Genomic DNA, 26,790 nt, shown 5'->3' with positions numbered 1-26,790 from the left:
CCTCTCTTTGAGCAGCTCAGCTTCCTGCACTGCCCACCACCCCACCCCCAGCCTTGTTTGATATATTGAACTTCCTGCCCCACCAGAGGAAGTGGGGAGCAATACCAGGTGCAGCGACAACCAACAGAGCCATGGTGAGTTCTTGGGTCCAGGAATCTAGACGTCTGGGGCTCAGTCCCCTCTCATGGGGATCCCCAAAGCAAAGTGAACCACAGCAAGCCGCAAGCTGGCTTCCTAGCTTTGGGGCTCAGGTGATACGGGGCACTTCTTGCCATGTCCAGGAGTCTCATCTCTTCTTCCTTTACCCCCACAGGACAAGGAATATGTGGGTTTTGCTGCCCTCCCCAACCAGCTGCACCGCAAGTCTGTCAAGAAGGGGTTTGACTTCACACTCATGGTGGCAGGTCTGTGGGTTCTGGAGAGAGACCCGGGGGTAGTGATGTACTCCGGAGATCCTGGCCGCCCTCCCATCTGACTAGTAGGTCTGTCGTGTTCATAGGCGAGTCAGGCCTCGGGAAATCCACTCTCATCAACAGCTTGTTCCTCACCAACCTCTACGAAGATCGGCAGGTGCCCGATGCCAGTGGTAAGATCTGCGCCCCCCCCCATGGGCTTCCCCACCCTGCTGCTGTCCTGGTCTTCTATCGCTGGTGTCCCTGGCTCTTCCTGCGTCATCAGACTGCATTCTTTTTCTGTCCGTCTGGTTTTCTGAGAATGTTTCCTCCCCTGAAATACACATTGGGGGTGGGGGCGGGGGTGCAGCTGCAGAGCTAGGTACGGAGTCCTGCTTTAGAGCTTATGCAGCCAACTTCTCCGCACCCCCAGCACGTACCACACAAACTCTGACCATTGAGCGCCGGGGCGTGGAGATCGAGGAGGGAGGCATCAAGGTGAAGCTGACCTTGGTGGACACGCCGGGATTTGGGGACTCTGTGGACTGCTCAGACTGGTGAGGTGGGGAACGGAGAAGAGCTAAGCTTCTCTTCTCTTCCGCTATGGCTCAGTTGTGGGCTGGTTTGTCAGGGGTCCTTGACCTAAAAGGACGCATCTGTTTCTGGAAACAATCTGGCCCAAAAAGTCCAGTGTTTCTCTTTTGAGGAAAGGTTTCTCTATGTAGCTCAGGGGCTTCAAATTTACTATGTGGCCCAAACTCAAACTCTAAGTCCTCTTTCCAGGATTACAGACATAGGCATGGCTGGTTCAGTGCTTTTTTTTTTTTCCAGTTGCTTGTTTTTGCTTTTTTGGGAAGGTGTCACATTAGCCCAGGCTGGCCTGGAACTCCCTATGTAGGCCATGTTGGTCCCAAATGTGGCAATTCTCCTGCCTCAGCTTCCTGAGTGCTGGGATTACAGGTGTGGAGCCACCTCCTTTCTTGATGTCTCAACCATGCTCCTGTCAGTTGCCCAATGGCTTCGGTTGGAAGCAAAGAAATTACTTTCTGCCCCACAGACCTGGTTAGCTTTGTTCTGTTCCCTGTCCTGTGATCTTAGATGCTACCCCTTCTCCCCACACTCCAGCTGGCTGCCCGTGGTCCGATTCATTGAGGAGCAGTTTGAGCAATACCTCAGGGATGAGAGCGGCCTCAACAGGAAAAACATCCAGGACTCCAGAGTCCACTGCTGCCTCTACTTCATCTCACCCTTCGGCAGAGGGTCTGGAGGGCACCCTGGGGGTTGGGGAGGCTGGATAAACCTCTGCACTGTGGAACTGAACACCCATCAATCCCTGCTGCAGGCTCCGCCCCCTGGATGTGGCTTTCCTCCGGGCAGTGCATGAGAAGGTCAATGTTATCCCAGTCATTGGCAAAGCAGATGCCCTGATGCCTAGGGAAACTCAGGTTCTCAAGCAGAAGGTATGGGTGGGGCCTGACCTTTAGCACCAAGTGAAAACAAAGTAGTGTCTGAACCTCACCTCTGATGACTTTCTTGACCTTGGGGTGGCCTTTCAAAGCAGGAGTTACTAGGCTAGACTTGGGGAGGGGGTATGAGGAAAGGGTGTATGCACCTGCTCCAAGCAGCCATGTCCCTAACAGCTCTGAACAGAATGACTATACAGCCCTGGAACTAGATACTTGGCTAGGACCTGGCTGAGGGAAAGGGGATGCTCACAACTCCTGGCAGCTCTTTGGTCCTGTGGTAGTGACTATTCCCGGTCCGCTGTCTTTACAGTGCTCTCCCCTGTCCCACTTCCGGGTTTTTGATGTCTGTCCTGTCTTTCTGAATTTCTCACTACCCTGTGTCTGAGGGTTTGGTTTTGGTCATCTTGTGTGGCCAACCCCCACCATCCGTTCTTCACGTCTTTCTTTCTCCCTGACTGCCCAGTATCTCTGTACCTCACTGTCTCTGGCCATGCCACGTCGGTTGGTCACACCTCAGTTTCCCCCTCTGTCCGCCCTGAGATCCGGGACCAGTTGAAGGAGGAGGAGATCAACATCTACCAGTTCCCAGAATGTGACTCTGATGAGGATGAAGAATTCAAGAAGCAGAACGAAGAGATGAAGGTTTGACTGGAGGACGTGGAGGGACAGAGAAACAGAAAGCAGAAGTGGAGATGAAAGCTTTGGGAAACAGGTCTATACCCAGGAGGAGCCAACGTGACTCCTGACTTCTTTCCCTCTAGGGAAGCATCCCTTTCGCGGTGGTTGGTTCATGTGAAGTGGTGAGGGATGGCGGAACCCGACCAGTGAGGGGACGCCGCTACTCCTGGGGTACCGTGGAAGGTAAGGCCAGGCTTGCTTGCGTTGAGAGCAGCAGGGAGCTTAGTCTGCGTGCGTGTGTGAAACAGGAGGTGGGCTCTAGTCCTGAGTTTCTAGAAGCCACAAGAGGGGTCTTCGGGGCGCAACAGCGAGGTACTCCCAGAGGGAAGAGCCTAAGGGTGGAGTTTGACGGAAAGCTACCTGGTCCGCCCTCTAGTGGAGAATCCACATCACTGCGATTTCCTAAACCTGAGGCGGATGCTGGTACAGACCCACCTTCAGGACTTGAAAGAGGTGACCCACGATCTGCTCTACGAGGGCTATCGGGCTCGCTGCCTACAGAGTCTGGCTCGACCTGGGGCCCGGGACCGAACCAGCCGCAGGTGAGAGCCGGGCTACTTTAGCGCTTCCAGGGTGCCACCCTTTGGGTAAGCCTTCCTGACTGGTCCTGCTACCAGGTTTAACCCCGCCTCCAGGTCCAATTAAGCCTCTCCCACTCCGTCCCTAACCTCAGGGACGAGGCCCCGCCTCCTACACCCAGAATTCGCCCCCACAACTTCAGATCTGGTTCCTGTTTTCTGCCCCCCCCCCCCCACTCCATTTCTAGCAAGCTTTCCCGGCAGAGTGCCACGGAGATCCCACTGCCCATACTGCCTCTAGCCGACACTGAGAAGTTGATTCGCGAGAAAGACGAAGAGGTGAGCAAACACATCTCTTTCCCTCTAATCAGCTACCTAGATCCCATTCCGGTCTTGCCCGGTCCTACTGCTTGTAATCTTGCTCCGCACAGCTGCGCCGCATGCAAGAAATGCTGGAGAAGATGCAAGCTCAGATGCAGCAGAGCCAGGCTCAGGGCGAGCAGTCAGACTCTCTGTGAGATCCTCACCGCCGCCCAACCTAGCATCTGCTCACCGCCAATCTCCGGTCCCGTCGGGCTCTAGACTGTCCGGTGTCCAATCCAGAGACCTAGAGGATAGGTCCGCCTTTGCACTTGAAACAGGTCCCTCCAATCCGAAAGTTTGTAGCCCCGCCCAACTCCGCCCTCCGCGCTGTTCTGAGCCGCCCTCCGACTCCTGAAGGCCTGTTCCACTTAGAGTATCCCTGTTTCTCTAAGTTCTCCGTCTAATAAAAATTGCTTACCCCACCCCACCCTGAGCTGCCCGAGTCTTCTTCCCAGCAGGAATGGGGCTGCCCGCTGCGGGCCTTCTGGCTTCTAGTTAGTCCATTGTTAGCCACTCCTGTCTTGCTGGGCGGTGCTTCAACCTCCCGCCGGAGTTCGCGCTTAAACAAAATGAAGTTGCCACCAATAAGAAACAAAGACCAGTTGAGTTTTATTGGGGGTCGGGTGAGAGTTGGGGAGGCTAGATGCCTGTGTAGGTCTTCTGAGACCTTGGGTTCCCTATTCCTGGTCCTTAGCGTCACCGTGTGTGATGACATAGCAGATGTTCTTGTAGTCTACGTTGCCGCCCACATCTGGAGGGAAGGCTGCCCACATGTTCTTGATCTGTGGGAAGGTGTAGGAGTAAGTTTAGGAGCGGTCCTCAAACTTCCACAGCCCGAGTCCTCCCTCTTCCCAGGCCCTCCCCAACTCACCTCCTCCTGGGAAAATCTGTCACACTGTGTTGTGAGCAACTCTTCCAGGCTGAGAAGGTGACATTTGGGAGGTGAGATTGGGTTTATAAATCCTGTCCCCTCTCATTTCCTTCCTGTTACCCCATTCTTCGCTGAAACCAGGGTGGCTCTTTTTAGTCTGGCTCTCTCCCAAATGCTGTGACCTCCTGTCTCAAGTTTCTCTCCTTAGTCGCTGTGAAAATGCAACCTGTCGCCCAGTCCTTGCTGTTCTCTCATTCCGCCCACCTCGAGCTCTGACATAGGAACCTAAGGAGCTATTGAAGGGGGCCACTCACAACTGCTTCTTGATGGTGCCCTTGCCCTCTGGGTCCAGGACCTTGAAGGCTCCGGTGATCACATCCTCAGGGTCCGCACCTGAAGGGTCAGAGGACACATGAGTTCAGCGAGCCCCTGGAGGTCTGGGAAGATGGAACTAGGGCCTTGAACCGAGGACATTTTACTAACCCTTCAGCTTCTCCCCAAACATGGTCAGGAAGACAGTGAAGTTGATGGGCCCACTGGCTTCCTTCATCATGGCGTCGAGTTCCTCATTCTTCACATTGAGACGGCCTGAACGGGGTGAGCAGCAGGGATTGGAGCTGGGTGCTGGGGACCAGAAGCCACTGGAGTCCCCTCAGCTTCCATAGCTTTCACTGTCTATGGGCGGGAGTAGGGGGCTCACCCATGGCTGCAAAGGTGTCCCGGAGATCCTCCTTGTCGATAATGCCATCTCGGTTCTGGTCAATTACAGTAAAAGCCTGTGGAGGGTAGGGGTGGGGACAGGTGAAGCCAGGAATGGGCCCGAGGCTTCAGCAGTGCTGCCCCAGGCAGATCAGATTTTGGCTCTCAGCCAGCTGACCCCCTCCACCCTTCACAGGGAGGGGAGGAATTCTAAACCTCCCCTCAACAGGTGCACTTTCTGGGGGTGGGGGATGGGGACTTTTCTTAGCTTCCCTTGCTCACCTCCTTGAACTCCTGGATCTGAGTCTGGTCGAACATGGAGAAGACATTGGAGCTCCCTTCTGCTGCTGCCCTTCTCTTGGCCTTCTTGGGTGCCTGTGAGGGTAGAGGTTGAGAAGGAGCGATCGCCAGCAGTTCCTGTACCTCCCTCCTGGGAGGTAGACCAGACTTCTGTTGTTGTTAAAGGCTGGGTCTCATACGGTAGCCCCTAGACTTGCTACTTGGCTGAGGATAACCTGACCTTCTGTTTGCTTACCTCCGTCTCGACCTCCAAGTGCAGTTACCAGGGTCAGCATCCTAGGCGGCCAGGTCTGATTTTATTCGGTGGCCAGTCAAGCACTACCAGTCACTGAGTTACATTCCCACCCCCCTCTTTTTCTTAAATCAGGTGCGGGCTAATTCCAACAGAAGCAGGCAGATTAAACCACAAAGGAAAAAAAAAGACATTGGTCTCACTAGTTAGCCCCGGAGCTCATTGCGTAGACCTTGACTCTCCTGACCTCGCAGAGAGGCATCTAATTCTCCTGAGTCTTGAGATTAAAGACATTCATCACCACCCCCAGCTCCTCCTTCCCTGTCTTTCTTTTTTCTTTTTCTTTTGAGACCAGGTCTCCTCATGTTGCTCAGGCTGGTCTAGAACTCCAGGACCCAGGTGATCCTACTCCCTCAGTCTTGGAAACAGCTGGAATTATGGCCGTATACCACCATGCCTGATCAGATTCAGAGTTCTTTGAGTCCTTTTTTCTAAACTCTCTTTCTCTTTTTTGGTGCATCTTGGCTAAGAGGGCTCGTTTTGTCTGTATCTCTTACATCCCAGCTATAGCTCCCGGGTCCCTTCATCCTGTCCAACAAGCACCCTTCTCAGGACTCTCAGTCTGCTAACTTGGCGCTCATACCTGCTAGCTTAATCTATTCCCTGTCCCTATCTGAATCTCTACTTCTCACTTATCAGATGGGAGTGGGATCATCTCACTGGCCTGAGGACTTTAGAGATGAGTACAGAAAGGATGGAGCAGACTTTGAGCGGCTCTGACCCCCCACTTCCCACGGGTGACCATCCAAGCATGCTGTCCTTGACTGAGTCCTTCAGCCCCTGCACCCTCTGCTCCACTCTGGTGCTGAGAGACCATCCATACCTCACCTGTAGTTGGACTGAGAAACACCAACTTGTTTTTCTTTTTGAAGGGTGAGGCTACCCTGAGTTAGTGGCTTTGGACTGTGGCTGGGGATACACACTCACCATATCTTAGATCTCCTGGGGGCAAGGCAGTGGCTCCTGCTGGAAAAGGCAGAGGATCTGCTTGGGGCAGCTTTTCTGGGGTTATATAGTCCTGTCCCCACAGCCCTTAACATACCATGGTAACCTTAGCCCTGCGGATACCCACCCCAGATACTAAAATAGCCCGGCTCAGGGGCCTCTCCTTTCTTGGAGGCTTGCAGCAGCTGGAGCCCAGAAAGGGAGGAGGGAGTAAGTCTTGGGATGCAAGTCTCATTAGGATAGACAGAAAGAGATGTTCTTTCTCCCCAAAGGGGACTGGATTGTGCCAGAAATCAGAGAGGCCCCACCAATCTATAGTTCTGAGGGAAAAGAACCAGACCTTGGGCCCCTAAGTGGGGTGGCTCAGATCCAAACTTAGTGAGCATTTAATGCAGACCTACAATGTACTTGACTTTGTGGGTTCGCTTTAGTAAGTAAGCAAGTGATGGCAGTAACAGAACTCAGTGAAAAGTTAAGGAAGTGATTCAGGTGAGGGCTGGTGGTCAGACATGCAAGACATAAGGCACAGCACATGGGCAAAGGTCGGGACAGTGAAAGGTCGGCTGTTAGGTTCACCAGAATTGTGATGGGGCTAGATGTTCAGGGTTGGCCACCAGATACTGCGGGGTGTTCAATGACAAGCAGAGATGCTGGTGAACTTGGGAAGGGTTGAAGACTCGAGGCTGGACCTCAGAAGAGAAGTGACAAAGGCCCCAAGAAGGAAGTGCTAGCTGTCACCTTCTCCCTAGGTAGCACAGCCAGTGACTTCTCCTTCCTGGGAAAGAACTAGTTTGGCTGACTTTGTGACTTTGAGGTCCCTTCTCATAAAGTTCTGGGCCCCAGTGCCACATTCTCCTCCATGCAATGGAGGTCTAGGGCAACAGCAGCAGAGGAAACCCCAGGTTGGCAGTGACACCCATCTCCTGCTCCCTTTAGGACCTGATGTCCTGAGGAATGTGTCTCCTCCCTCCCCTCCTCCAGTCCATGCCAATGCCACTAAGACATTTTCTTTTCTGGGCACTGGGGCCTAGCCACCTGTTGTCTCTAAGAAGAGAGAAGGAGCCACCCTAAACTTAGCAGCTGCCCTTGGCCTCCTGCAAGCCCCCCCCCGCTTTAGTTGGCAGCTGTTTTGCCTTATATGGGTACCGTGGGGGTCTACGTCATGGAGGAGCCCACTCATTAGTGGGTTCCGGGAGGCGAGAAAGACTCTAAAAAGGGAATGGGCCAGGGGGCATGCTCAGTAAACTTGAATCAGGTGGAAGGTGGGGAAGTGGAGAAAAAGACCCGACAGGTCATTACAGGGTCTGGGCTTGAGTTGGGAGTGGGGGAGTGAGCCAGCAAGACTGGGGAGCCTCACAACTCAAAAGCTAGGGGGAAGTGGGAAGTGGAGAGCAGGGCTCAGGAGAATTTCAGAGTGTAGATGCTGTGTTCATTTGGGGGCTCAAGAGAACAGAGGCCAGGGGAAGCTGGAAGGTCAGTGCTCATAAGGTCTGATCTTTATGATTTTGGTCTGAGGGCAACCTTGAGGGCTCATGAAATTGGAGTCTAGGTTAGTCGACACTGAGTTCTAAAGCGATGTGATAACGACAGGGCTTGGTTCTTGAATCCTTCAAAGAACAGGAATATAGATATGGAGGGTTCAAGGTACTGAGGATTCACAGATTTGGGTTCTGATATGGAAACACCCCTCCCCTCCCGCCTCAGAATGAAGCAGCATTCAGAGGGATAAGGTTTGAGAAATCGCAGCGTTCAGGGGAGTAGCTCAATTTATGTATGAGAACTTAGAGAAACCTGGTCCGGGATTCCTGCCTGAAGTAGGGAATTCAGAGAAACGAGCCTTTTAGAAGAGGCTGACTATAGTCTAATTAGAGGCACCACGGTGGAGAGTGCTGGATGAGGGCACTAGGTTTGTGGTGCAGTTCAGAACCTGAATGAATGGAGGCCCTTTTGGAAACCCAAGAAGGCCAGCGCGGAACTCTTATTGGCTAGGAGCCGCAGCGATGATGCTCCAGGCTCCTTCTCAGAGATGTCCCCAGCTGTCACCTCCTCTCGCGCTTGTCTCTGGTTGTCACTGACTATTCTTGCTCTGGCACCGCCTGCTGGCAGCACCCTGCCCCTCGAAGCTACCATTTGCTATTCTTCCTACCCTTTTGCAAAATGAAGAAAGGCAGTCATTGGCTGATAAGTTAAGCACAAGTTCAGCCCGCCTCTCTCTAGGTGTCATTCCTTCCTGACCATCTCAGGAAGTCGAAGAATTCTTTAGCTCTTCCTATTGACTGTTGATGCTGTCAGTACATGAATAGACATGGCCGTAGGTCAAGTTGACCGCCCGGCCCTTTTTTCATTGGTTCCCTTTTTTCCGTTTCTATTGGCTAAGAGGTCCTAGGCCCTACCTCTTACTGCCCAGCCCCAGCCTCATTCCCCGCCCTTCCGCGATCACTCACACTTCAGCAGTGTTCATTGGCCAGGAGGCTCAGGGTCCCTTTTTCCTATTGCCCATTTTCTTCGTCCTGCCTCCGCCTTCTTCATTTCCTCTTTCTAGACTACCCACCCTCTTCCCGCCTCCAACCCCACCCACCCTCCCAGCGATTGGCAGGAACCCAGTTTTCTCTCTCCTATTATCTGTCCAGGTCCTTTGGAGGGGGCGGGAGAAAAGAAAAAAGGGGGGCGCGAGAGGGCCTTCCCTCGCGCAGGCGTAGTCCGGTGAGACTCTGGCGGCGCCTCGGCGTCTGCGCAGGCGCGTCGTCGGCAGCCGGCCCCTCGCTGGGAGGGGGCGGCGCGAGCGCGCGAGCAGGGTGAGAGGCCGGGAGACCCCGGCGCGAGCGCCCCCGACCCCTGCCCCGCCTGCGCGCGCCGCCCGCCGCCTGCCGCCCGGTCCCGCCCCGCCCCCGGCGCGCGCCGAGCCGCGCCCTTCGCCCTCTCTGCAGCCCGGGCGGGCTGCTCCGGGCGGCCTGAGGGGCGGCGCCTTCTGCGGCCTCCGCGGCGGGGGGATGTGAGGGGCGGCCCACGGCTATGGAGACGGGCCCGGCGCCCCTGGTGGCCCCGCCGCGCCGTCACGGCGCCTCCGCTGCCCCTTCGCCTCCGCCCCGGGGCTCCCGGGCCGGGCCGGTACTAGTGGTGGCACCGGGACCTCCAGTGACTACGGCCACTTCTGCTCCCGTCGACCTGGTGGTCCCCGGGGAGGCTCAGCCCGCCTGGCTTCCAGGGTCGGCACAGACCACGGCCACGACGGCCGCGACGGCCACGGGCAGCACGCTGGTGGTGCTGACCCTGGAGGCCTCACCCGAAGCCGCGAAGACGCAAGAATCCCCTGCACCGGCGACAGAGGCAGGAGCGGAGACCTCGGTGGCCTTGGCTTCGGGAGCAGACGCTCCGAAGACGGAAGAGGCTCGAGCCTCGCCCGTCCCAGGACCAGGGACTCCAACTCGGACCCCTTCCAGAACGGCGCCTGGAGCCCTGACTGCCAAACCCCCGCTTGCCCCCAAGCCGGGAACCACAGTGGCTTCAGGAGTGACTGCATCGGGTGGAGCAGGACAGGTGACAGGTGGACATGGGGCTGCTACATCAGCATCCGCAGGGCCGGCGCCCGAGGACCCCTCGGGGCCTGTCCCAGGTCCTCCCGGGACGGGTGAGGCTCCGGTGGCTGTGGTGACGGTGACCCCAGCTCCGGAGCCTGTTGAAAACTTTCAAGACCTGGGCTCCACGTCCAGCCTCGGACCTGGCATCTCTGGGCCTCGAGGGCAGGCCCCGGACTCCCTGAGCTACTTGGATTCCGTGAGCCTCATGTCCGGGACCTTGGAGTCCTTGGCGGATGATGTGAGCTCCATGGGTTCAGACTCGGAGATAAATGGGCTGGCCCTGCGCAAGACGGACAAGTATGGTTTCCTTGGGGGCAGCCAGTACTCGGGCAGCCTGTGAGTACACGGTGGGCACTCCATGGGGCTGCCTGTGGAAACTGGGGTGGGGGGAAGGGAAGTGATGCCCCTGGCCAGGCCCGCCTCAGGGAGTCATTAGCAGGAGCTGTAGTGCCCAGAGCATCCTGGTGTGCCTGTGGCTTCAGAGTCCGGGATGAAGACAGTCACCTATGTGGGTTTAAGTCTAGACCTTGCCTAGGCCAGTGTCCTTGAGCTAGTGGCGCCCCTGTCCCTGTGCCTCGGTTTCCCCTGTGAACTGAAGGGTTGAGCGAGATGATACCTGCTAAGCAGCGAAGCTACTCGCTGCTTGGTATGAAACCATTACTAAAAGGTCAGATACTCTGGAAGATTGGTTGGACCAGGGTTCTGTAAAGATCTTGGGTCCCTGAGGGCAGGAAGGATGCAGGCGCCTTCAGAAAAGCAGCAGGCAGAATGGTGGGGTGAGGAAGTCTGGTTGATGGAGGGGAGGCCCTGAAGGCAGGGCTTCTGGGACAGGGCAGGCTTGTCTTTTCACTGAAGGCAAGGGGTGGGGGTGGCCTCTTCCCCATTTCCTCATCTCCCCTGCCCTAGTCGAGCTTTCCTAGTTCCTTCCAGGGAGGGGCCTGAGTCACTCCTAAGGTGGGGGTGTGATCACTCTGCCTTCTTCCTTCCCCCTCTCTGGATCCTACCATTGTTTCTGTGCTCCCTTAACCTGCTGCTGGTCAGTAACCTGGTTAGCTCAGCCCAGAGCATCGCCTGGGGACGCTGGAGCCAGGCCTGTGCTGAGCAGACTCAAGTAGTACTTTGAAGGCACTCATCTGGAGGGAATGCCTAAACTGTTGGTTTCAGTACAGTTGCTTGGGTTAAGCCTAGAGACCAGAGGGTTTTGTGAGCACCTGGATGTGAGACTTCTGCTGAGGAGCCTGTCAGTCAGGAAGATGGCTGGGAGTAATCTAGGCAGGGCTTAGAAGCTAAGCAAACTCAGAAAACTTGATTGGGCACAGGTGGAACTCTGACTGAAGTTTGATGCCGATCCTTTCTCCTGCACTCTTTTCAACTCATAAGACACAAAACGAGCACACTTGAGTTGCCTCCCTCAAATAGCGTGGATCTGTGTGAGTAGTGGACATTGCTCAGTATTAGTCAGAGGAACTTGGGTCAAATTCAGTTTTAGAATATTGCTCCTATGTCAGGCACTGTGCTGGGTGCTATTTCTCTTTTTGTAACTTTGTCACTTTAGAGTCTGTCTTCCATGCCAGAGGAATTACCTCTGTGGCAAGGCTGATTGTAATACATTAGCATGAACACTTTCTCTTACAGGGTAAAGTCCACACTCTTCAGCCTTCACACTGGCACCGTACTGCCCAGCCATGCCAGCCACTTTGGTCTCAGCGCCAATCTGCCAGGCTCTGTACTAAATTAGTAGTGGATTATTCAGGCCTCTTCACCTGCCAGGGACGCCCTTCTTCCCCTTCTCTTCCTCCTTTTTCTTTGCTCCTTCTGGTACACTTCTGATGGCCTTTCCTCCAGGAAGCCTTCCGCTGATACCTGCTGTGCTCATAATACTAACGCTTGTGTGAGTTTTTATCATTGCATTTCTCGTGTCAGAGTGGACGTGGCTCCCCTTTCTGTTTTGGTTTGATCAGTGTTTATGTATGTAGTGTTTCACCTGCATGTGTGTCTGCACACGGCGTGCATCATGTGCTTGTAGTGCCCGGGGAGACACAGAGCTTCAGGTCCTCTAAACTATGTTTTCTGCAGACCTTCCTTAGCTGCCATGTGGGTGCTGGGAACTGGACCCTGGTTCTCTGCAAGAACATCCAGTTTCTTAGAGCTGAGCTTTCTCTCCAGCCATTCCTCCGTTTGTAAGCTGCAGTGTTCCTAAGGACAGGAAGGCACCTTCATCTTCCCACCTCTGAGAGTGGAACTGATTTAGGGAAAGCCTAGCTCAAAATAAATCAATATACAAGAAGCTCCTATTTAACAGTCTTTTTATGCTCTTTTTTTGTTGTTTTGTTTTTCGAGACAGGGTTTTTCTGTGTAACAGCTCTGGCTGTCCTGAAACTCTCTTTGTAGACCAGGCTGGCTTCGAACTCACAGAGACCCCACCTGCCTCTGTCTCCCAAGTGCTAGGGTTAAAAGACCTGCACCACCAATGCCTAACTTTGCATTTTTCTTATTAGTTCTCATAACTGTAGATAGTGGCATCCCGTTTATAGCTGAGGACGACCCCCAGGTTACACACGTTAGGACTTCCAGCTCTAAGAGACAGAAATGGGTCTTGACTTAGTCTGTGGAATTTCTAAAACCTATTCTTGCACTTCCATTTCATTCTCCTGGAACTGGTTCTTGTAAGTAGCCAACCATTGCCAGACAGATGGGGGCACCTTGAACATGGAGCTGACAGAACAGTACCAGGGCAAGAGAGTTCATTTGCTTGGGAATCTGGGGAGGTTGTAAAGAGGAGAGGAAGTCACGGATGGTCTAAGAAATCTCGTAAGGTCATTACGAGTACTGACTGAGCCCCCTGCTATAACAATCTATCTTTCAGGTAGATATTGTTATTTTCTCTACCTTACAAATGAGGAAATTGAGGCTTAGGAAAATTAAGTGACTTTCTCAAGGTCACACAATGAATAAATGGTAAAACTACAACTTAGATCCAGATTTAATACAAAAATGTGGCTTAAGTTTAAATACTGTTATTTTTGCAATGCTAGGACTGAATTTAGGGCCTTTGACATGCAAGATAAGCACAGTACCACTGAACTGCGTCACTAGCCAGAATGTATCTTCAGTATTACCAAAATTGGATGTGTCAGAAATGGGATTTAAATTCTGTGTGTAAAGATCTAGTAGAGAAGGAAGTCCTTAAAGTGTGGCGGACAAGGCTTTGGATGGCCAACTATTCAGACATCTGGATGGCACAATTTCTAGTTTCTCAGTTGAGCCTGAGGCAGCTGGCTGGCTCAGTTTCCCCAGTAGCCCACTGACGTCTTCCATACTTACCCTGACTCTGCAGAGAGAGCTCTATTCCTGTGGATGTGGCTCGGCAACGGGAGCTCAAATGGCTGGAAATGTTCAATAACTGGGATAAGTGGCTGTCACGGCGTTTCCAGAAGGTTTGAGGGCTGTGTGGTGGGTTGGACAATGTGCAAGGGTGGGGGAGGGGCAATGCTGATGGAAAGCCCAGGAAACTAATAATATCTGCCCTCCTAACACATTGAAGATCAGTGGTGCTGAGCCTTGGGAGGAGCTTTAAACTGTAGCCAGGCCAGGTCCAGCTTTGTCACAGCTGGCACGTGGGAGGAATGTCTCTGGGAACCTGATGGCTAGTGGGGAAAGCTTGGAGAATATTCCAGTCCTGAAGCTGTCATCCCTGATGCTACTCTGCCTTAGGTAAAACTGCGCTGCCGGAAAGGGATCCCCTCTTCTCTCAGAGCCAAGGCCTGGCAGTACCTGTCTAATAGCAAGGAACTCCTGGAGCAGAACCCGGGCAAGTTTGAGGTTTGTGCAACTCTGAGGTCTGGGGACACATGGCACTGTCTTTGCAGGAGAACTCAGTTCTCCTGGATTCTGAGGTAACCCCTGCTGTCCCATTGTAGGAGCTGGAACGGGCCCCTGGGGACCCCAAGTGGCTGGATGTGATTGAGAAGGACTTACATCGCCAGTTCCCTTTCCATGAAATGTTTGCTGCTCGAGGAGGGCATGGGTAAGAGCTAACTATGTGGGTCAGTAAGCAGACATCTGTGGAAGGTTCTGGGTAGATACAAGGCTTGGTCCAAGCAATTCTTGCTCTCTAGGGCTCTTAGAGGAGTGATTGACAATCGATTGAGTATCAAGTAGTGATAAAAGAAGTGTCTGATGAGGAAGAGTCTAATGCGGGTCTTTGTGTAGCACATCAAGGACTATTGAGGTTCTATTTGTGCTGGGTTTTGAAAGATAGTTGGGGCTAGGGCAGGGCAGGGTTTTCCTTCATAGGAACTCTATAAGCAGTGTCTGGATAGTGGGGTTCTGTAGTGCTGAATCTGGAAGTTTGGGCCAGATCACTAAAAGCCAAGGCACTTGGATTTTTGTTCTGTAGGTTAAGCTTCGTCAAGATGAAATACAGGTATCACTCCTTATTAGTATACAAGGTGACCTTTCTGCTGTGTTGGAGCTCACGTTAGGCAAGTGTTCTACCACCGAGCTACATTCTCAGTCCTAGATGAACATTTTTCTTTATGTAATATAAAAACAGTATTATATATTTATTTGTTTTTTCTTTGAGGTAGGGTCTGACTATATAGATCATACTGGCTTCAAAAATCAGATCTATCTATCTCTGCCACCCAAATGCTGGGATTATAGATAGGTATGTACTGCCATGTCTAGCTTAAATAAATGATCATCGTTTAACAAATAAAAATTGAGTACTACTCTGTCAGGCACTATTCCAGTCACAGATGGCTGCAATGACCCCAAACCCCCAAACTGTCTTCCTGTGGGAATAGGCAGTCCCACATGAAGGAAAGTATGTTGTACATGAGGTAGTGGAGAGGACTTTAGCACACTAACGGAGAATGGAGGGCTAGCGAGATGGCTCAGAGGTTAAGAGCATTGTCTGCTCTTCCAGAGGTCCTGAGTTCAATTCCCAGCAACCACATGGTGGCTCACAGCCATCTATAATGAGATCTGGTGTCCTCTTCTGGCATGCAAGCATATGTGGAAGGAATGTTGTATACATAATAAATAAATAAATCTAAAAAAAAAAAGGGAGAATGGAGAGCCTGTGGAGACAGAAGGTATGACAGACATGCTACCTACTAGTCAAGACCAGAGAGGTGCGGGGAAAGGGGGTTTGGGTTATGTCAGAAGTTTTAGAGTCAGGCTTGGTAGCTCATGCCTGCAGTCTCAGGTGGACTTTTGTGGGTTGGGGTGGGGGCTGGGCATAAAATCAATACTTAGGAACCTGAGGCAGGAGGATTGTCATGACTTTAAGGTCAGCCTAACATACATCTTGAGTTCCAGGACAGTTTGACTAGAGTAAGACTGTAGCAAAGTAGGAGGGGGGTTGTTTTTTGTTCATTTGTTTGTTTTGAGACAGGGTTTTTCTGTAGCTTTGGTGCCTGTCCTGGAACTAGTTCTTGTAGACCAGGCTGGCCTTGAACTCACAGAGATCTGCCTGCCTCTGCTTCCTGGAGTGCTGGAATTAAAGGCGGCTAGGAGGGCCTTGTTTATTGGACATCCAGGGAATGTAGGCAGGTTGGGTACCCACTATATTATAAGTCTGGATTTCAGGGAAAGAGTTTATATTGGGAATAAATAGGGATTGAAAGTGTGCTTATGGAGAGATTAGACTCACAGGGGACTCGATGTGATCACAAAGCTTCAAGTATAGCTCAAAAGGAAGGTGTGACCTAGTGTGGTGGTGCACACTTTTATTTTAATTCCAGTACTGGGTAGGCAGAGGCAGGTGAATCCCTGTGAGTTTTAGACCAGCCAGGCATGCATAGTGAAACCTGTCTCAAAAAAAAAAAAAAAGGCTAAACAAGCAAGACTTGAGCCCTGAAGTACCAGTGTGTTGGTGTTGGGAATGAGACGATGAAAAAATTACAGAGAGGGCATTTAGGACTCGAAGCTACAGAGAGAAGAGGAGAGCCTCACTTCTAAAGCAATGTGAAAAATAGCCTTGAGAATCCACTTCAGGAAATGGTGCTGAGGGATGAGTAAATCCAAATCTGAGAACTAACTTGGATGTAACACTATGTAAGTCAGTAGTGACTTTTTTTTTTAAAGATTTATTTATTTATTATGTATACAACATTCCTTCCATGCATGTTTGTATGCCAGAAGTGGGTACCAGATCTCATTATAGATGGTTGTGAGCCAGTATGTGGTTGCTGGGAATTGAACTCAGGACCTCTGGAAGAGCAGTCAGTGCTCTTAACCTCTGAGCCATCTCTCCAGCCCCCAGTAGTGACTTTTTTTGAGACAGTCTTGCAGTTCTGAAAATCTTCCTGCCTCAGCCTCTCCCGTCCTGGGGTTAAAGGTGTGAGCCCTACAGCAGGCTTATTAATGATCTGATGAAGGCAGTTTTGTGGGGAACAGTAGGCAAGTGCCTGCCAAAAGTGTAGGAGGAAGAAGAGCACAGGAGACAGTGAGAGTGTTTTCTAGAGCACCCTGGCTGACAAGGTAAGGAAAGGAAGAGTTTGTTCTTTGGAGAGGAGAGTGGGATTAAGGGACACAACAAGTGAGAGCCGGTGAGGTGGCTCACAAGCCTCACAACTTCAGTGAGTAAAAATAAGAGACAGCAGGCCTGGACATGTAGCTCAGTGCTAGAGTGCTTGCTTGCCTAGCATGCACAAGGCACTGGGTTCAAACCTAGCACTGCAAAAGAAATAAAGACTTAAAAAACAGATTATTACTAGGCTGATTTAATGATTTAATAGAAAAACGGATGAAGCAGAAAAGATGGCACACTAATAGCTGAAAAAAAGGCTGGGATCTCGTCATAGGCGGAGGGGTGGATATGGTCGAGGCTACATTTTTGTGTGCCTGGTACCACAGGATGTCAGAAGAGGTGCGGGACCATCTGGAACTGGAGTTACAGATGGTTGTGAGTCACCATGTATGTGGGTACTGGGAGCTGAACTTGGGTCCTTTGCAAGAGCAAAAAGTGCTCTTAACTACTGAGCCGTCTCTCCAGCCCCCAGTATTTTGTTAGTGTTAGTTCAATATGGGCTACTTTTATTACGTAAAATAATCAGCATTGTCAAATATGTTATTTCGTTTGTATTTTGAGAATTAAATACCAAAATAAGTAAATAGGGGTGGGACACAGCTCATTCAGTAGTATGCTTGTCTAGTATACATGGTTCTGAGTGACTCTGAGCCCCACAGGAAACAAGTGTGATGGTGCACACCTTTAGTCCTGGTACTGGAGAGAGGTCAGTAGGACGATCGGAAATTCAGGATCAGGTTAGAACAAGGGCTACATGAAACCCCACCTCAAATTTTTAAAGTAATAGTGATGTAGTTGCAGATAAGATATAAATGGTCGCATATGAATGACTGGATTTGGGGTGGTGCTAATGTAAGCAGTATTAGCAGTATGACTGGAAGCAGAGAGATCTGGAAGGTTAATAGATACTTTGGGACAAGAGATAGAGGTCAGAGAAGGAAGTAGCTGTGGAGTGGGGAAAAAACAGGTGTCCATGAAGTTCGTGATATGGTATGGCTCAGACTTGGTGGCTACCCTTTTAGAAGCTGTTTTGGAGTAGATGGAAATATCAGATATGAAGGAACTCAGCAAAGAAAAGAAGGCTAGGACACAGATCTGGTTCAGTGTAGAGATAAGAGTAAGAAGTGGGGTACAGCTGGTTTCCTGGCCTTTAAGAACCAGGACTACTGGATATGCTAAGAGGTCTGATAAAATCCAGTGAAACAGATAACCCTCTTGATTGACTGTCCTGGGTTTAAACACACTTGCTTCCAGAGAAGGGCTAATATTGTGGTTATTGATAAGTTCCTGGAGAAAATGACCATGATTGCTTTGGGGGTGGTTGTAGGTCAAGGAGGAAATGGGTAGGAAGCTTATGGGGTATGCAGCCAAGGATGAAAGGCTAGGACCTAGAATGCTTTGCTGAGCCTCTGGTACGCAGGTCTGGGAAGGTAGATGGCTAAGTGGTAGTAAAGATCTCAGATTAGCTTGGAACTTGTAGGAGAGTTCTGATCCAGGGGCAGGGGCAGGTTTGATGATTGCCATCTTCTGCACTCCCCTTAGGCAACAGGACCTGTACCGAATCCTGAAGGCCTATACCATCTACAGGCCTGACGAGGGCTACTGTCAGGCCCAGGCCCCAGTGGCTGCTGTGCTGCTCATGCACATGCCTGCGGAGGTCAGCATATGTGGACCTGGTTGGGGTGGGGGTGATAAGATCTTGGCATACCATGGTGATGGGAGAGCTGCCTACTCCCTGCTTCTCAGGCCCCATCCCTGCCTCCTTGTTCTTGCCCTTCTTAGCAAGCCTTTTGGTGCCTGGTACAGATCTGCGACAAGTACCTCCCAGGTTACTACAGTGCAGGGCTGGTGAGTGTCTGGAAGCTGGGTGCCCTGGGGCTGTGACCTTCCCCAAGGCTGCCATAGGTCCTTGCCTTGCCTCATTTGTCCTTCCGTTCCTCTACCACTGAGGTTAAGACACCCTCTTAGGTTTGATTGTACCTAGGGGAACATAGCAAGCCAGACCCATTTCTAATGGCTCTTCCCACCACTTCTAGGAGGCCATTCAATTGGATGGAGAGATCTTTTTTGCGCTCCTGCGCCGGGCTTCCCCACTGGCACATCGGCACCTTCGGCGGCAGCGCATTGACCCTGTGCTCTACATGACAGAATGGTTCATGTGCATCTTTGCTCGCACCCTCCCGTGGGCTTCAGTGCTGCGTGTCTGGGACATGTTTTTCTGTGAAGGTATTTCAGTGGCTGCCTAGGCTCGGGGGCTAGGATTTGTCACATTACTGGTGGCCCATGGACAAAAGTATTGTTGGGCTTAGGCTTTATAATAAGCAATCTACTAACAGGGAAAACAGGACCCATCTTGATTCAAGCCACAAACCTAGAGTCTGTTTGCCCTCTAAGAAACCTGCAACCTATAGCAACTTTCTTCACCTATAAGGTGGGCAGTTAACAGCAACAGGGGCTGTCTTTCCTATATGAGAAAGGCTAAGATCCTGGACCTGATCTCTTTGTGCCCCTCTCTGACCCTGTAGGCGTTAAGATCATCTTCCGAGTGGCTCTTGTCTTGCTGCGACACACATTGGGTTCTGTGGAAAAGCTGCGCTCCTGTCAAGGCATGTATGAAACCATGGAGCAGCTTCGAAACCTGCCACCACAGTGTATGCAGGAGGACTTCCTGGTGCATGAGGTAGGCCTTGAGCCTCAGCACACCTTGGTCTCTTCAGCCCATATCCAAACCCATCTATACTCTGGCTCCCGTGTCTTCTGTCTAGGTAACCAACCTCCCAGTGACAGAAGCATTGATTGAGCGGGAGAATGCAACCCAGCTGAAGAAGTGGCGGGAAACTAGGGGAGAGCTGCAGTATCGGCCCTCACGGCGACTACATGGCTCCCGAGCTATCCATGAGGAGCGCAGGCGGCAGCAGCCACCCCTGGGCCCTTCCTCCAGCCTCCTCAGCCTCCCTAGTCTTAAGAGCAGAGGCTCCCGGGCAGCTGGAGGGGCTCCTTCCCCACCACCTCCTGTCCGCAGGGCTAGTGCTGGCCCTGTTCCTGGGGCTGTCGTCACTGCTGAGGGACTACACCCATCCCTTCCTTCACCCACTGGCAACAGCACCCCACTAGGCACCAGTAAGGAGACCCGGCGGCAGGAGAAAGAGCGGCAGAAACAGGAGAAAGAGCGGCAGAAACAGGAGAAAGAACGGCAGAAACAGGAGAAAGAGCGAGAGAAGGAGCAGCAAAGACAGGAAAAAGAGCGGCAAAAATGGGAAAAGGAACAAGAGAAGGAACAGCAGAAGCAGGAGAAGGAGCGGCAGAAACAAGAGAAGAAAGGCCAAGGCCGGAAACTTTCCTTGCGTCAAAAGGCAGATGGGCCTCCAGCACCCCATGATGGTGGAGACAGGTCAGCAGCTGAAGCCCGGCAGGATGCTTACTTCTGACCTCTTGCTGGGTCTGGATGACATGGCCCTCTTCCTTTTTCCTCAGTCAAGAGCAGACCTAGCAGGGGTGTTCTCCCAGCTCCCTTGGCAGGCTCTTCCTTTTTCTGAGGAAAGTGGCTTGATTCCCCTGACTCCTTGCCAGCTGCTGATCCCTACATGGCCTGGACAGCCACAGTGCATGGGACAGTTATATTTCCTAGGGTAGCAGTGACCAAGTCTGGAGACTCTTTCGTCCAGTTAGGCTCAGCTTGGGTCTCTGTCACTCCTACGGGACTCCTTCTGGGGCACTGTCTGAATTTGCCTTTTGTCACCACAGGGTGACTCTGGCAATGACAGTTAGCAGTTGCAGATTCTTACACTCCAGCGGCTTCCCTTAGATGGTGGAGCTAGGTTCCTTTTCCTGTTTTGGGGCCCTGCCTGTCACCCCACTGGGGGCCAAGGCTATTTTTTCTCTCCTGGATATCCTTGTGTTGTAATTATGTACAGAAGGTCAGGTTGGCCTGGGGTGGGGTGCTCTGACCTGTGTTCCACAGTGCTCCTGTACTCCAGTTTATTTAAGGGGACGTACAATTGTCCTCCATTTCCTTCCCACCTGTGTCCTGCTCTCCCTCCTAACCCACTTGCTTTGTACGCTCAAGCCTCTCTGCCGCTTCATTAGGAAGCCTGTCTTTCACTTTGTTCCTTTCCAGCCTTCAAGCCCCTCTCTGAGTAAGGGTCTTCCCTTGAGTACAGGGGGTGGAACCCAATGTTTACATTCTCTTCTGTCTTGGTCCCCATCCCAGTGGCGGTTTTGTGGCGCTTTGAGGAACCGGAAAAAGAACCTGCTGTTATACCTGGATCTGTCTCCTGCCTTGTTATTTAAAGAGGGCTTTGGGGTAAGGGGAGGGAGCCAGGAAGAAGGTCTGAGTCTCCATTCTCATTCTGACCTTAGCAGGTACATCTAGACTACCCAAGCGTAGCGGTCCAGCTCCTGCCTCAGCTTTGCTTGGGATTTGCTGCCTCCACTATCACTGGCTTCCTGGGGCCCTCTGCACAGCTCAGAGCACTGAGATCCCCTTTCCAACATGCTTGTGCACTCCCGGAAGCTGAAGGAGGGCTACGGGGACTGCAGAGCCAGTCTTCAGGTTCTTGGTCAGCAGCTTGGTGCACTTCCTGGTACTGGGCTTCTAGGGTGGACTAGCTGTCTTCAGTTCATCTCTGCAGGTGCACACAACCAATCATCCAATTCTTGTTTTCTGTGGCTACCTTGTAGTGTCATCGGCCACCCCAGATTCTACCCAGGAGTCAGGATAGTAAAGGGATGGGGTCCTCTGGTCCTAAGGTGGAGCTCCTCATGGCAGGCAGTTCTCAGCAGGATGAGGCTCAGGGGTGTGTGATCTCTAGGTAGAAGAGGAAGTTCCCTCCGGGATGAAACAGCAGTGCTAAGAGCTGGTGTTTCAGGATCCTTTCTGTGTAGCAAGATGCCCTCCTGGTCTAGGACCTGTGTTCTGTGTCCATGGAAGAAACTGAGGATACACTTCCAAAAAAATTTCGTCGTGATTCAGAATGGAGAAAATCCTGCAGGGGAAAGGTGTGGTCCATCTGGCCGCCCTCATTCAGCTACTGCAGGATCACCTGAGCTATCTTGCCTGGGGGTGGAGGTGTTTCCAAGAGCTCCAGATCTAGACCTGCTGTCCAGATTTTACCTGGCTCCACCTTTGCAGGAGCCAGCTTCCAGCACCTCGGCAGTTTGCTAAGGGGCGGAGTAGACTTCACTTGGTAACTGGTTCAAGAACTTTTCTGGGTGAACCAGAGAGCAGGGCGCTATGGACTTCTGCCTGGATACTAGGCGCCGATGTCAGTGCCACTTCCTGTTATGGCTGTTCCACTGCAAAAACTAGGAACTGAGTAGGGAAGACATGGGGCAAATGACTCCCAGGGTCCTAAAAGCTAGGTTTGAAAAGTGCCGAAGTGCTGACAATCAGAAATAGGACTCAGGAAGAAAAGCAAGGGTTTTTGTTTGTTTGTTGTTTTTAAGAGACGGTCTCACGTATCACCGATTGGCCTTAATCTCGCGACAATAATTCTGCCTGTTTCCCTGGTGCTGGGACTGTCAAGTTTGGAACGCAGGGTTCCTATTGAATGTTGTTGGGAGCAAAGAACCCTATCTATAAAGTCAAACTGGAACCCACAGCCTCCGCTCGGCTTTGTCCCTCCATCCAGGTCTTGGGCACCTATTTAAGCAGACAGAGCGCCACGTCCCTAGCAAAACCTCCATTGTAGAGGAATAATAAACACTTCCCGCCATCCTCAAGCGGGCGAGGCAGGTACGGGAGTTCACGTGAGCCTACGTCACTTCCTTCGAAGACTGCCTTAGTTAATGGTATACATCCGCCAGTACCGACAGTCTTTAGGCGAGGAGTGAAACCACTTCCGGCTCTCAAGGCGCCCTCCAGAGTCTCCTTCCGGGTGATGGAAGCGAGTGGCCCGGATGTAATACTGGCGAAAGCATCTTTCCTTTTCTTCCCCGCCTGGCTCTGGGTTCCTAGGTGAGCTCCGGCCGGTAAGAGTACTGTTCGGATACCTGCGGATTTGCTTCCTCTGTAACTTGTACGCCGCATGTGACGTGGTCGAGCTGGTTGCTGCGTGGAGTTGGGGGTTCGAAGCAACTAGGACGCCAGCTCTTGGGTCCGACCGGCCTCTGAGGGCACTCGGGTGGGAGAGCTGGTTGAGCTCTGTAGCCCGGACTGGTAGGGAGCGACGACGTCCTGGAGCCCTTTCTTTCCTGGGTGGGATACCCACAGGGTCCACGCGGGGGCGGAGGTCCTTCACATATCCTCCCTTCAGCGCCTCCGAATTGCTAAACCAGTACCGGACGTCCTGCCTGCCGGCTCTTTCTGATGGTTTAGTGATCCTCTCTCAAGCGGGACCTGGCACTTAGCAAGAAAATGTGTGTGGTAACTGGGCACTCTGGCCGCCGGCTCTCCTCCCCTAATTTCCTTACCCTATCTTTATCCTAGGTCCAGCTGGAGGAAGTGTTCTGCCAGTCATGCCAAAGAGGAAAGTGACTTTTCAAGGAGTAGGAGATGAGGATGATGAAGATGAACTCAGTGTTCCCAAAAAGAAGGTGAGATGACGAGACTCCTGAGTACTGTGGATCATTGAGGGGAAATAAGAGGGAGGCGTCTGATGGGAGGAACGCTGAGACGCGGAAGAAAGAGTTTTCCCCGGTGCACTGGTTTGGAAGGTTTCCTGTTTGGATACAGGTCCTAGAATATTTGGGAAACTAGCCAGTCGGTTGCATTTCTCATTTGCTACTTCCTACTCACAGTTGGTGGACCCTGTGGCTGGAGCAGGGGGTCCTGGGAGCCGCTTCAAAGGCAAACACTCTTTAGACAGTGATGAGGAGGATGACGATGACGAAGGCTCCAGCAAGTATGATATCCTGGCCTCAGAGGATGTGGAAGGTGAGCTATTCCCGAAGTTAGCTAGCTGTGTGGGAGGGGACAGGTCAGAGTGTGGAGGGGGGAGGTGTGCCTGTTTGGTTTTTGCATGCCTCGCATGGGGCCCCCATGTCTTTGGTGCAGGTCAGGAAGCAGCTACTCTCCCTAGTGAGGGGGGTGTGAGGATCACACCCTTCAACCTGCAGGAAGAGATGGAGGAAGGCCACTTTGATGCTGACGGCAACTACTTCCTGAACCAGGACGCACAGATCCGAGACAGCTGGCTGGACAACATTGACTGGGTGAGGCTCAGGAGTTCTTTTGGCTGAGGCCGTGAAATGCAGGTGGTGGGCCTGGGCCCTGGTGGAAGTTTGCAGGAAATAAGAATTACCTTTCACCTACAGGTGAAGATCAAGGAGCGGCCACCTGATAAGCACCAGGTTTCAGACTCAGAGGAGGAAGACGGCGTGGGGCAGACTCCAATGAGTGCCCAAGCCCTCCTGGAGGGACTTTTAGAGCTGTTGTTGCCAAGAGAGACAGTGGCTGGGGCACTCAGGCGCCTGGGGGCCCGAGGAGGTGGCAAAGGGGACAGTAAGGGGCCTGGACGGCCCAATTCCCCGCAGCGCCTAGACCGGCTCTCTGGGTTGGCTGATCAAATGGTGGCTCGCGGCAATCTTGGTGTGTACCAGGAAACAAGGGAACGGTTGGCCATGCGACTGAAGGGGTTGGGGTGTCGGACCCAGGGATCCCATGACCCCACGCCTCCACCCTCCCTGGACATGTTTGCTGAGGAAGTGACAGAGGGGGAACTGGAAACCCCAACCCCTACCCATAAAGGAGGTAAGTGTGGAAGGCACAGGAGGGACAGTGTGGGCAGGAGACTGAGCACTTGAGGCCCTGCTACCTTTGTTGCTCTAGACGCAGAGGCCGTGGGAGATGGTCTGATGGACGTGATGTGGGAATACAAGTGGGAGAACACGGGAGATGCTGAGCTGTACGGACCGTTCACCAGTGCCCAGATGCAGGTGAGTCCCTCTCTGCCTTACCTCCCCGTCCCAGCTTCTGTCACCTTTCTTCAGCTTTGTCCTTTCTTTCTGCAGACCTGGGTGAGTGAGGGCTACTTCCCGGATGGTGTTTATTGCCGGAAGCTGGACCCTCCAGGTGGTCAGTTCTACAATTCCAAACGCATTGATTTTGATCTCTACACGTGAGCCTGCTAAAGGTCCCGTGTGGCAGCCCCTTTGTTCTTGGACTTGGCAGAGGAAGCGCCAGCTGCCCTGGGCAGTGAGGATATTGGAGGCTACTTTCCAGCCAGTTTTTCTTTCCCAATAAAAGCCTTGAGTGTGTGTGCATCAGGGCCTGGACTGTGCTGAGAGCCTGGAGCCAGGAGTCAGGGTTTCTCTTGAGCCTCTCCTCAGGTGCTTTTCCCCGTGTCTCGGACCAGCTCAGTTTGTTCTTCACCTTTGGTGGCAGTGGTGGGGCCCGTCTGGCGTCCTGTGACTTGCCATGTAAAATTCCCTCAGTCACTCTTCTCCCATCTCCCCGCAAGTCCTGCTCTGCTGACCTTTGGCTTTTAGGACTTAGATTCTCTGGCCTGTCAGCCCTCTTGCTACTGGGACATGTGGAAGAGTTTGAGACCCTATTGAGAGTGTACAGGAAGCCTCTTAAACATGGAAGCTCCTCTTCCCTCTCATCCGGTTTTTCTGTCCCTTGCAGTAGTTCCCATGGCTCATAGGTGAAGTGTACACTCATAGCTTTTCAAAGCTGCTTGGTCCACCATGCAGTATAGAGGCACAGAGAGGGGCAGTGACTTCCTGGAGATCACACAGTAAATTAGAGAGCTGGCCTAGACTCAGTGAATTGCTTCCCTGACCTTTCTTGGCATAAAGCTCTTTCTTCCTTGGCCTTTCGGGTCCCGCAATTTCTATTTTCCAGGCTTCCACATCTTTGGCATAGGGCTGGTACCTTGAGGAGACATGACTGGACTGGTCCCCTCCAGGAGTCCTGAGTGCTGCGGGAGGCAGGCACGGTCCTAATGACCGTGCTTCTCGCCTGCCGGTGCTGTCCTGAGCCCCCCTCACCTGTGCATCCTGGACATGAGAGGTATCCTCAGAGCTGCAGGGCGTAGGAGCCAGGCTGGGAATGTGGAAAGTAGGGGCTCTGGCTTGGTTGCGGTGCTGGATGCATTAGTCCCTGTTCACTGCCCGCCTAGACCACAATTTCCTGACTTGGAGAAGCCCATCAGTGGTAAGACGTCTACTTAACGTTAGTTATAAGGTGTTACTGGTTAAAGGATGGACCTCTTTCAGAGATATTTGATAGTGGAAAGTTGATGTCTAGGGTGAGTGAAATCCAGTCCGTAGCCTGAGTGAGTGTTTGATGAGACGACACCAGGTCCTCCCCTGAGGTGTCCTCCAGGTGCCTCAGATTTGAGCTACCTTTCTGTGTGCCCTTCACTGATGACATCGAGGAGGGCAGAATATTAGTCCCCAAGGATAGCCTCCTCCAGAACCCAGACCCATAGAGGAAAGGGGCCGTGCAGATGTGGTGAAGTTAAGAATTTTTAAACATTTTTTTGAGATGAGGTCTCATTGTGTATCCTTGGCTGGCCTGGAACTCACAAGAGATCTGCTTGCCTCCAGTCCCAAGTGTTGGGATTAAAGGTGTGAGCCACAGTGCTTAGCAAAATTGAGAATTTTTGAAACTGGGAGATTACCTTTGATTATTGGTGTGGGACCATTGTAATCACTGGGTCCTTATGCTGGAAACAGGACTGAGAGACTCTCAGCAAGAGAGCAGAGGACTCTGTCTGAAAGATGGAAGGGTGCAGGTGGCCTGGAGAAATGAGAAAGACAGATGGGTTCTTCCAGACATGTGCAGCACAGCGGTGGTACCCAGGGAAACTAACTGTGGGCTCGTGACCTCTGGGACTGTAAGATAATAAATCTGTGTGAAGCCACTTGTGTTGTGGTCATTTGATAGGGCACCAGTAGGAAATGAAAATACACCTACTCTTTGGAGAGCCCCAACCACTTTTGAACCCTATTGGTGCTCGCCAGAGTTCTTTGTAGTTCTCCCAGCCAAGCTCTCCACCAGGCCCAGCCTGAGATTGGAAACAACATTCAGGGTGGTATGACCATGTGCTTTCTCAGCACAAAGCCAGGAATTGTTTGGATGGGGTTTGGTTTTGTGTTTTGTGACAAGGTCTCCCTATACTCTGGCTGTCCTGGAATTCACAATGTAGACCAGGCTAGTCTTAACTCAGAGATCCACATGCCTCTGCCTCCCCAGTGCTAGGTA

At 52.2% G+C, this 26,790-nt stretch overlaps 4 protein-coding genes across 8 annotated transcripts; 3 read left to right on the top strand and 1 right to left on the bottom strand.

Annotated features, from left to right (window-relative positions):
- Septin1 (septin 1) lies at nt 1-3,844 on the top strand. Its single transcript, XM_075972333.1, has 11 exons — nt 1-134; nt 314-404; nt 500-586; nt 826-949; nt 1,518-1,652; nt 1,735-1,852; nt 2,399-2,500; nt 2,620-2,719; nt 2,913-3,078; nt 3,303-3,393; nt 3,486-3,844. Exons 1-11 carry the CDS (start codon nt 132-134, stop codon nt 3,570-3,572), a joined length of 1,104 nt encoding a protein of 367 aa, XP_075828448.1. The 5' UTR covers nt 1-131; the 3' UTR covers nt 3,573-3,844.
- A 158-nt stretch (nt 3,845-4,002) lies between these two features.
- On the bottom strand, nt 4,003-6,635 carry Myl11 (myosin light chain 11). Its single transcript, XM_075972336.1, has 7 exons — nt 6,507-6,635; nt 5,270-5,362; nt 4,989-5,064; nt 4,772-4,876; nt 4,603-4,681; nt 4,289-4,337; nt 4,003-4,199 (listed from the first exon to the last, which is right to left on the bottom strand). Exons 1-7 carry the CDS (start codon nt 6,507-6,509, stop codon nt 4,095-4,097), a joined length of 510 nt encoding a protein of 169 aa, XP_075828451.1. The 5' UTR covers nt 6,510-6,635; the 3' UTR covers nt 4,003-4,094.
- A 2,761-nt stretch (nt 6,636-9,396) lies between these two features.
- Nucleotides 9,397-20,906, top strand: Tbc1d10b (TBC1 domain family member 10B). Its single transcript, XM_075972329.1, has 9 exons — nt 9,397-10,438; nt 13,440-13,539; nt 13,817-13,924; nt 14,023-14,129; nt 18,183-18,297; nt 18,423-18,488; nt 18,677-18,866; nt 19,166-19,320; nt 19,406-20,906. The coding sequence occupies exons 1-9, from the start codon at nt 9,537-9,539 to the stop codon at nt 20,066-20,068; spliced, it is 2,406 nt and encodes an 801-aa protein (XP_075828444.1). The 5' UTR covers nt 9,397-9,536; the 3' UTR covers nt 20,069-20,906.
- Nucleotides 20,907-22,480: 1,574 nt separating this feature from the next.
- Cd2bp2 (CD2 cytoplasmic tail binding protein 2) lies at nt 22,481-26,449 on the top strand. 5 transcript variants are annotated; one of them, XM_075972325.1, is made up of 7 exons: nt 22,481-22,596; nt 23,074-23,174; nt 23,379-23,514; nt 23,635-23,792; nt 23,895-24,330; nt 24,409-24,515; nt 24,591-26,449. In XM_075972325.1, exons 2-7 carry the CDS (start codon nt 23,097-23,099, stop codon nt 24,699-24,701), a joined length of 1,026 nt encoding a protein of 341 aa, XP_075828440.1. In that variant the 5' UTR covers nt 22,481-22,596; nt 23,074-23,096; the 3' UTR covers nt 24,702-26,449. The 5 variants fall into 5 exon arrangements, with proteins under 5 accessions (XP_075828440.1, XP_075828439.1, XP_075828441.1 ...); XM_075972324.1 differs by having other exon boundaries at nt 22,498-22,596; nt 23,068-23,174; XM_075972326.1 differs by having other exon boundaries at nt 22,530-22,610; nt 23,068-23,174.
- The last annotated feature ends 341 nt before the right edge of the window (nt 26,450-26,790 follow it).

The sequence above is a fragment of the Microtus pennsylvanicus genome, chromosome 5, assembly GCF_037038515.1.
Source record: "Microtus pennsylvanicus isolate mMicPen1 chromosome 5, mMicPen1.hap1, whole genome shotgun sequence".
Classification (NCBI taxonomy): Eukaryota; Metazoa; Chordata; class Mammalia; order Rodentia; family Cricetidae; genus Microtus; species Microtus pennsylvanicus.
The sequence above is the reverse complement of the archived record's forward strand: the minus strand, read 5'-3'. Positions and strand labels throughout refer to the sequence as shown.

What these genes read in the sequence shown, in the direction of transcription:
- Septin1 (XM_075972333.1), top strand. An exon ending in CTTCACACTCATGGTGGCAG is followed by an intron (nt 405 to 499) that starts GTCTGTGGGTTC and finishes TCGTGTTCATAG; the next exon opens with GCGAGTCAGGCCTCGGGAAA. An exon ending in GCAGGTGCCCGATGCCAGTG is followed by an intron (nt 587 to 825) that starts GTAAGATCTGCG and finishes CCGCACCCCCAG; the next exon opens with CACGTACCACACAAACTCTG.
- Myl11 (XM_075972336.1), bottom strand. An exon ending in GGACACCTTTGCAGCCATGG is followed by an intron (nt 4,877 to 4,988) that starts GTGAGCCCCCTA and finishes CACCCCGTTCAG; the next exon opens with GCCGTCTCAATGTGAAGAAT. An exon ending in GGCACCATCAAGAAGCAGTT is followed by an intron (nt 4,338 to 4,602) that starts GTGAGTGGCCCC and finishes TCACCTTCTCAG; the next exon opens with CCTGGAAGAGTTGCTCACAA.
- Tbc1d10b (XM_075972329.1), top strand. Translation starts at nt 9,537, where the DNA reads ATGGAGACGGGCCCGGCGCCCCTGGTGGCCCCGCCGCGCCGTCACGGC. An exon ending in TGTCACGGCGTTTCCAGAAG is followed by an intron (nt 13,540 to 13,816) that starts GTTTGAGGGCTG and finishes ACTCTGCCTTAG; the next exon opens with GTAAAACTGCGCTGCCGGAA. An exon ending in AGGACTTCCTGGTGCATGAG is followed by an intron (nt 19,321 to 19,405) that starts GTAGGCCTTGAG and finishes TCTTCTGTCTAG; the next exon opens with GTAACCAACCTCCCAGTGAC.
- Cd2bp2 (XM_075972325.1), top strand. Translation starts at nt 23,097, where the DNA reads ATGCCAAAGAGGAAAGTGACTTTTCAAGGAGTAGGAGATGAGGATGAT. An exon ending in GGCTGGACAACATTGACTGG is followed by an intron (nt 23,793 to 23,894) that starts GTGAGGCTCAGG and finishes TTTCACCTACAG; the next exon opens with GTGAAGATCAAGGAGCGGCC. An exon ending in TCACCAGTGCCCAGATGCAG is followed by an intron (nt 24,516 to 24,590) that starts GTGAGTCCCTCT and finishes TTCTTTCTGCAG; the next exon opens with ACCTGGGTGAGTGAGGGCTA.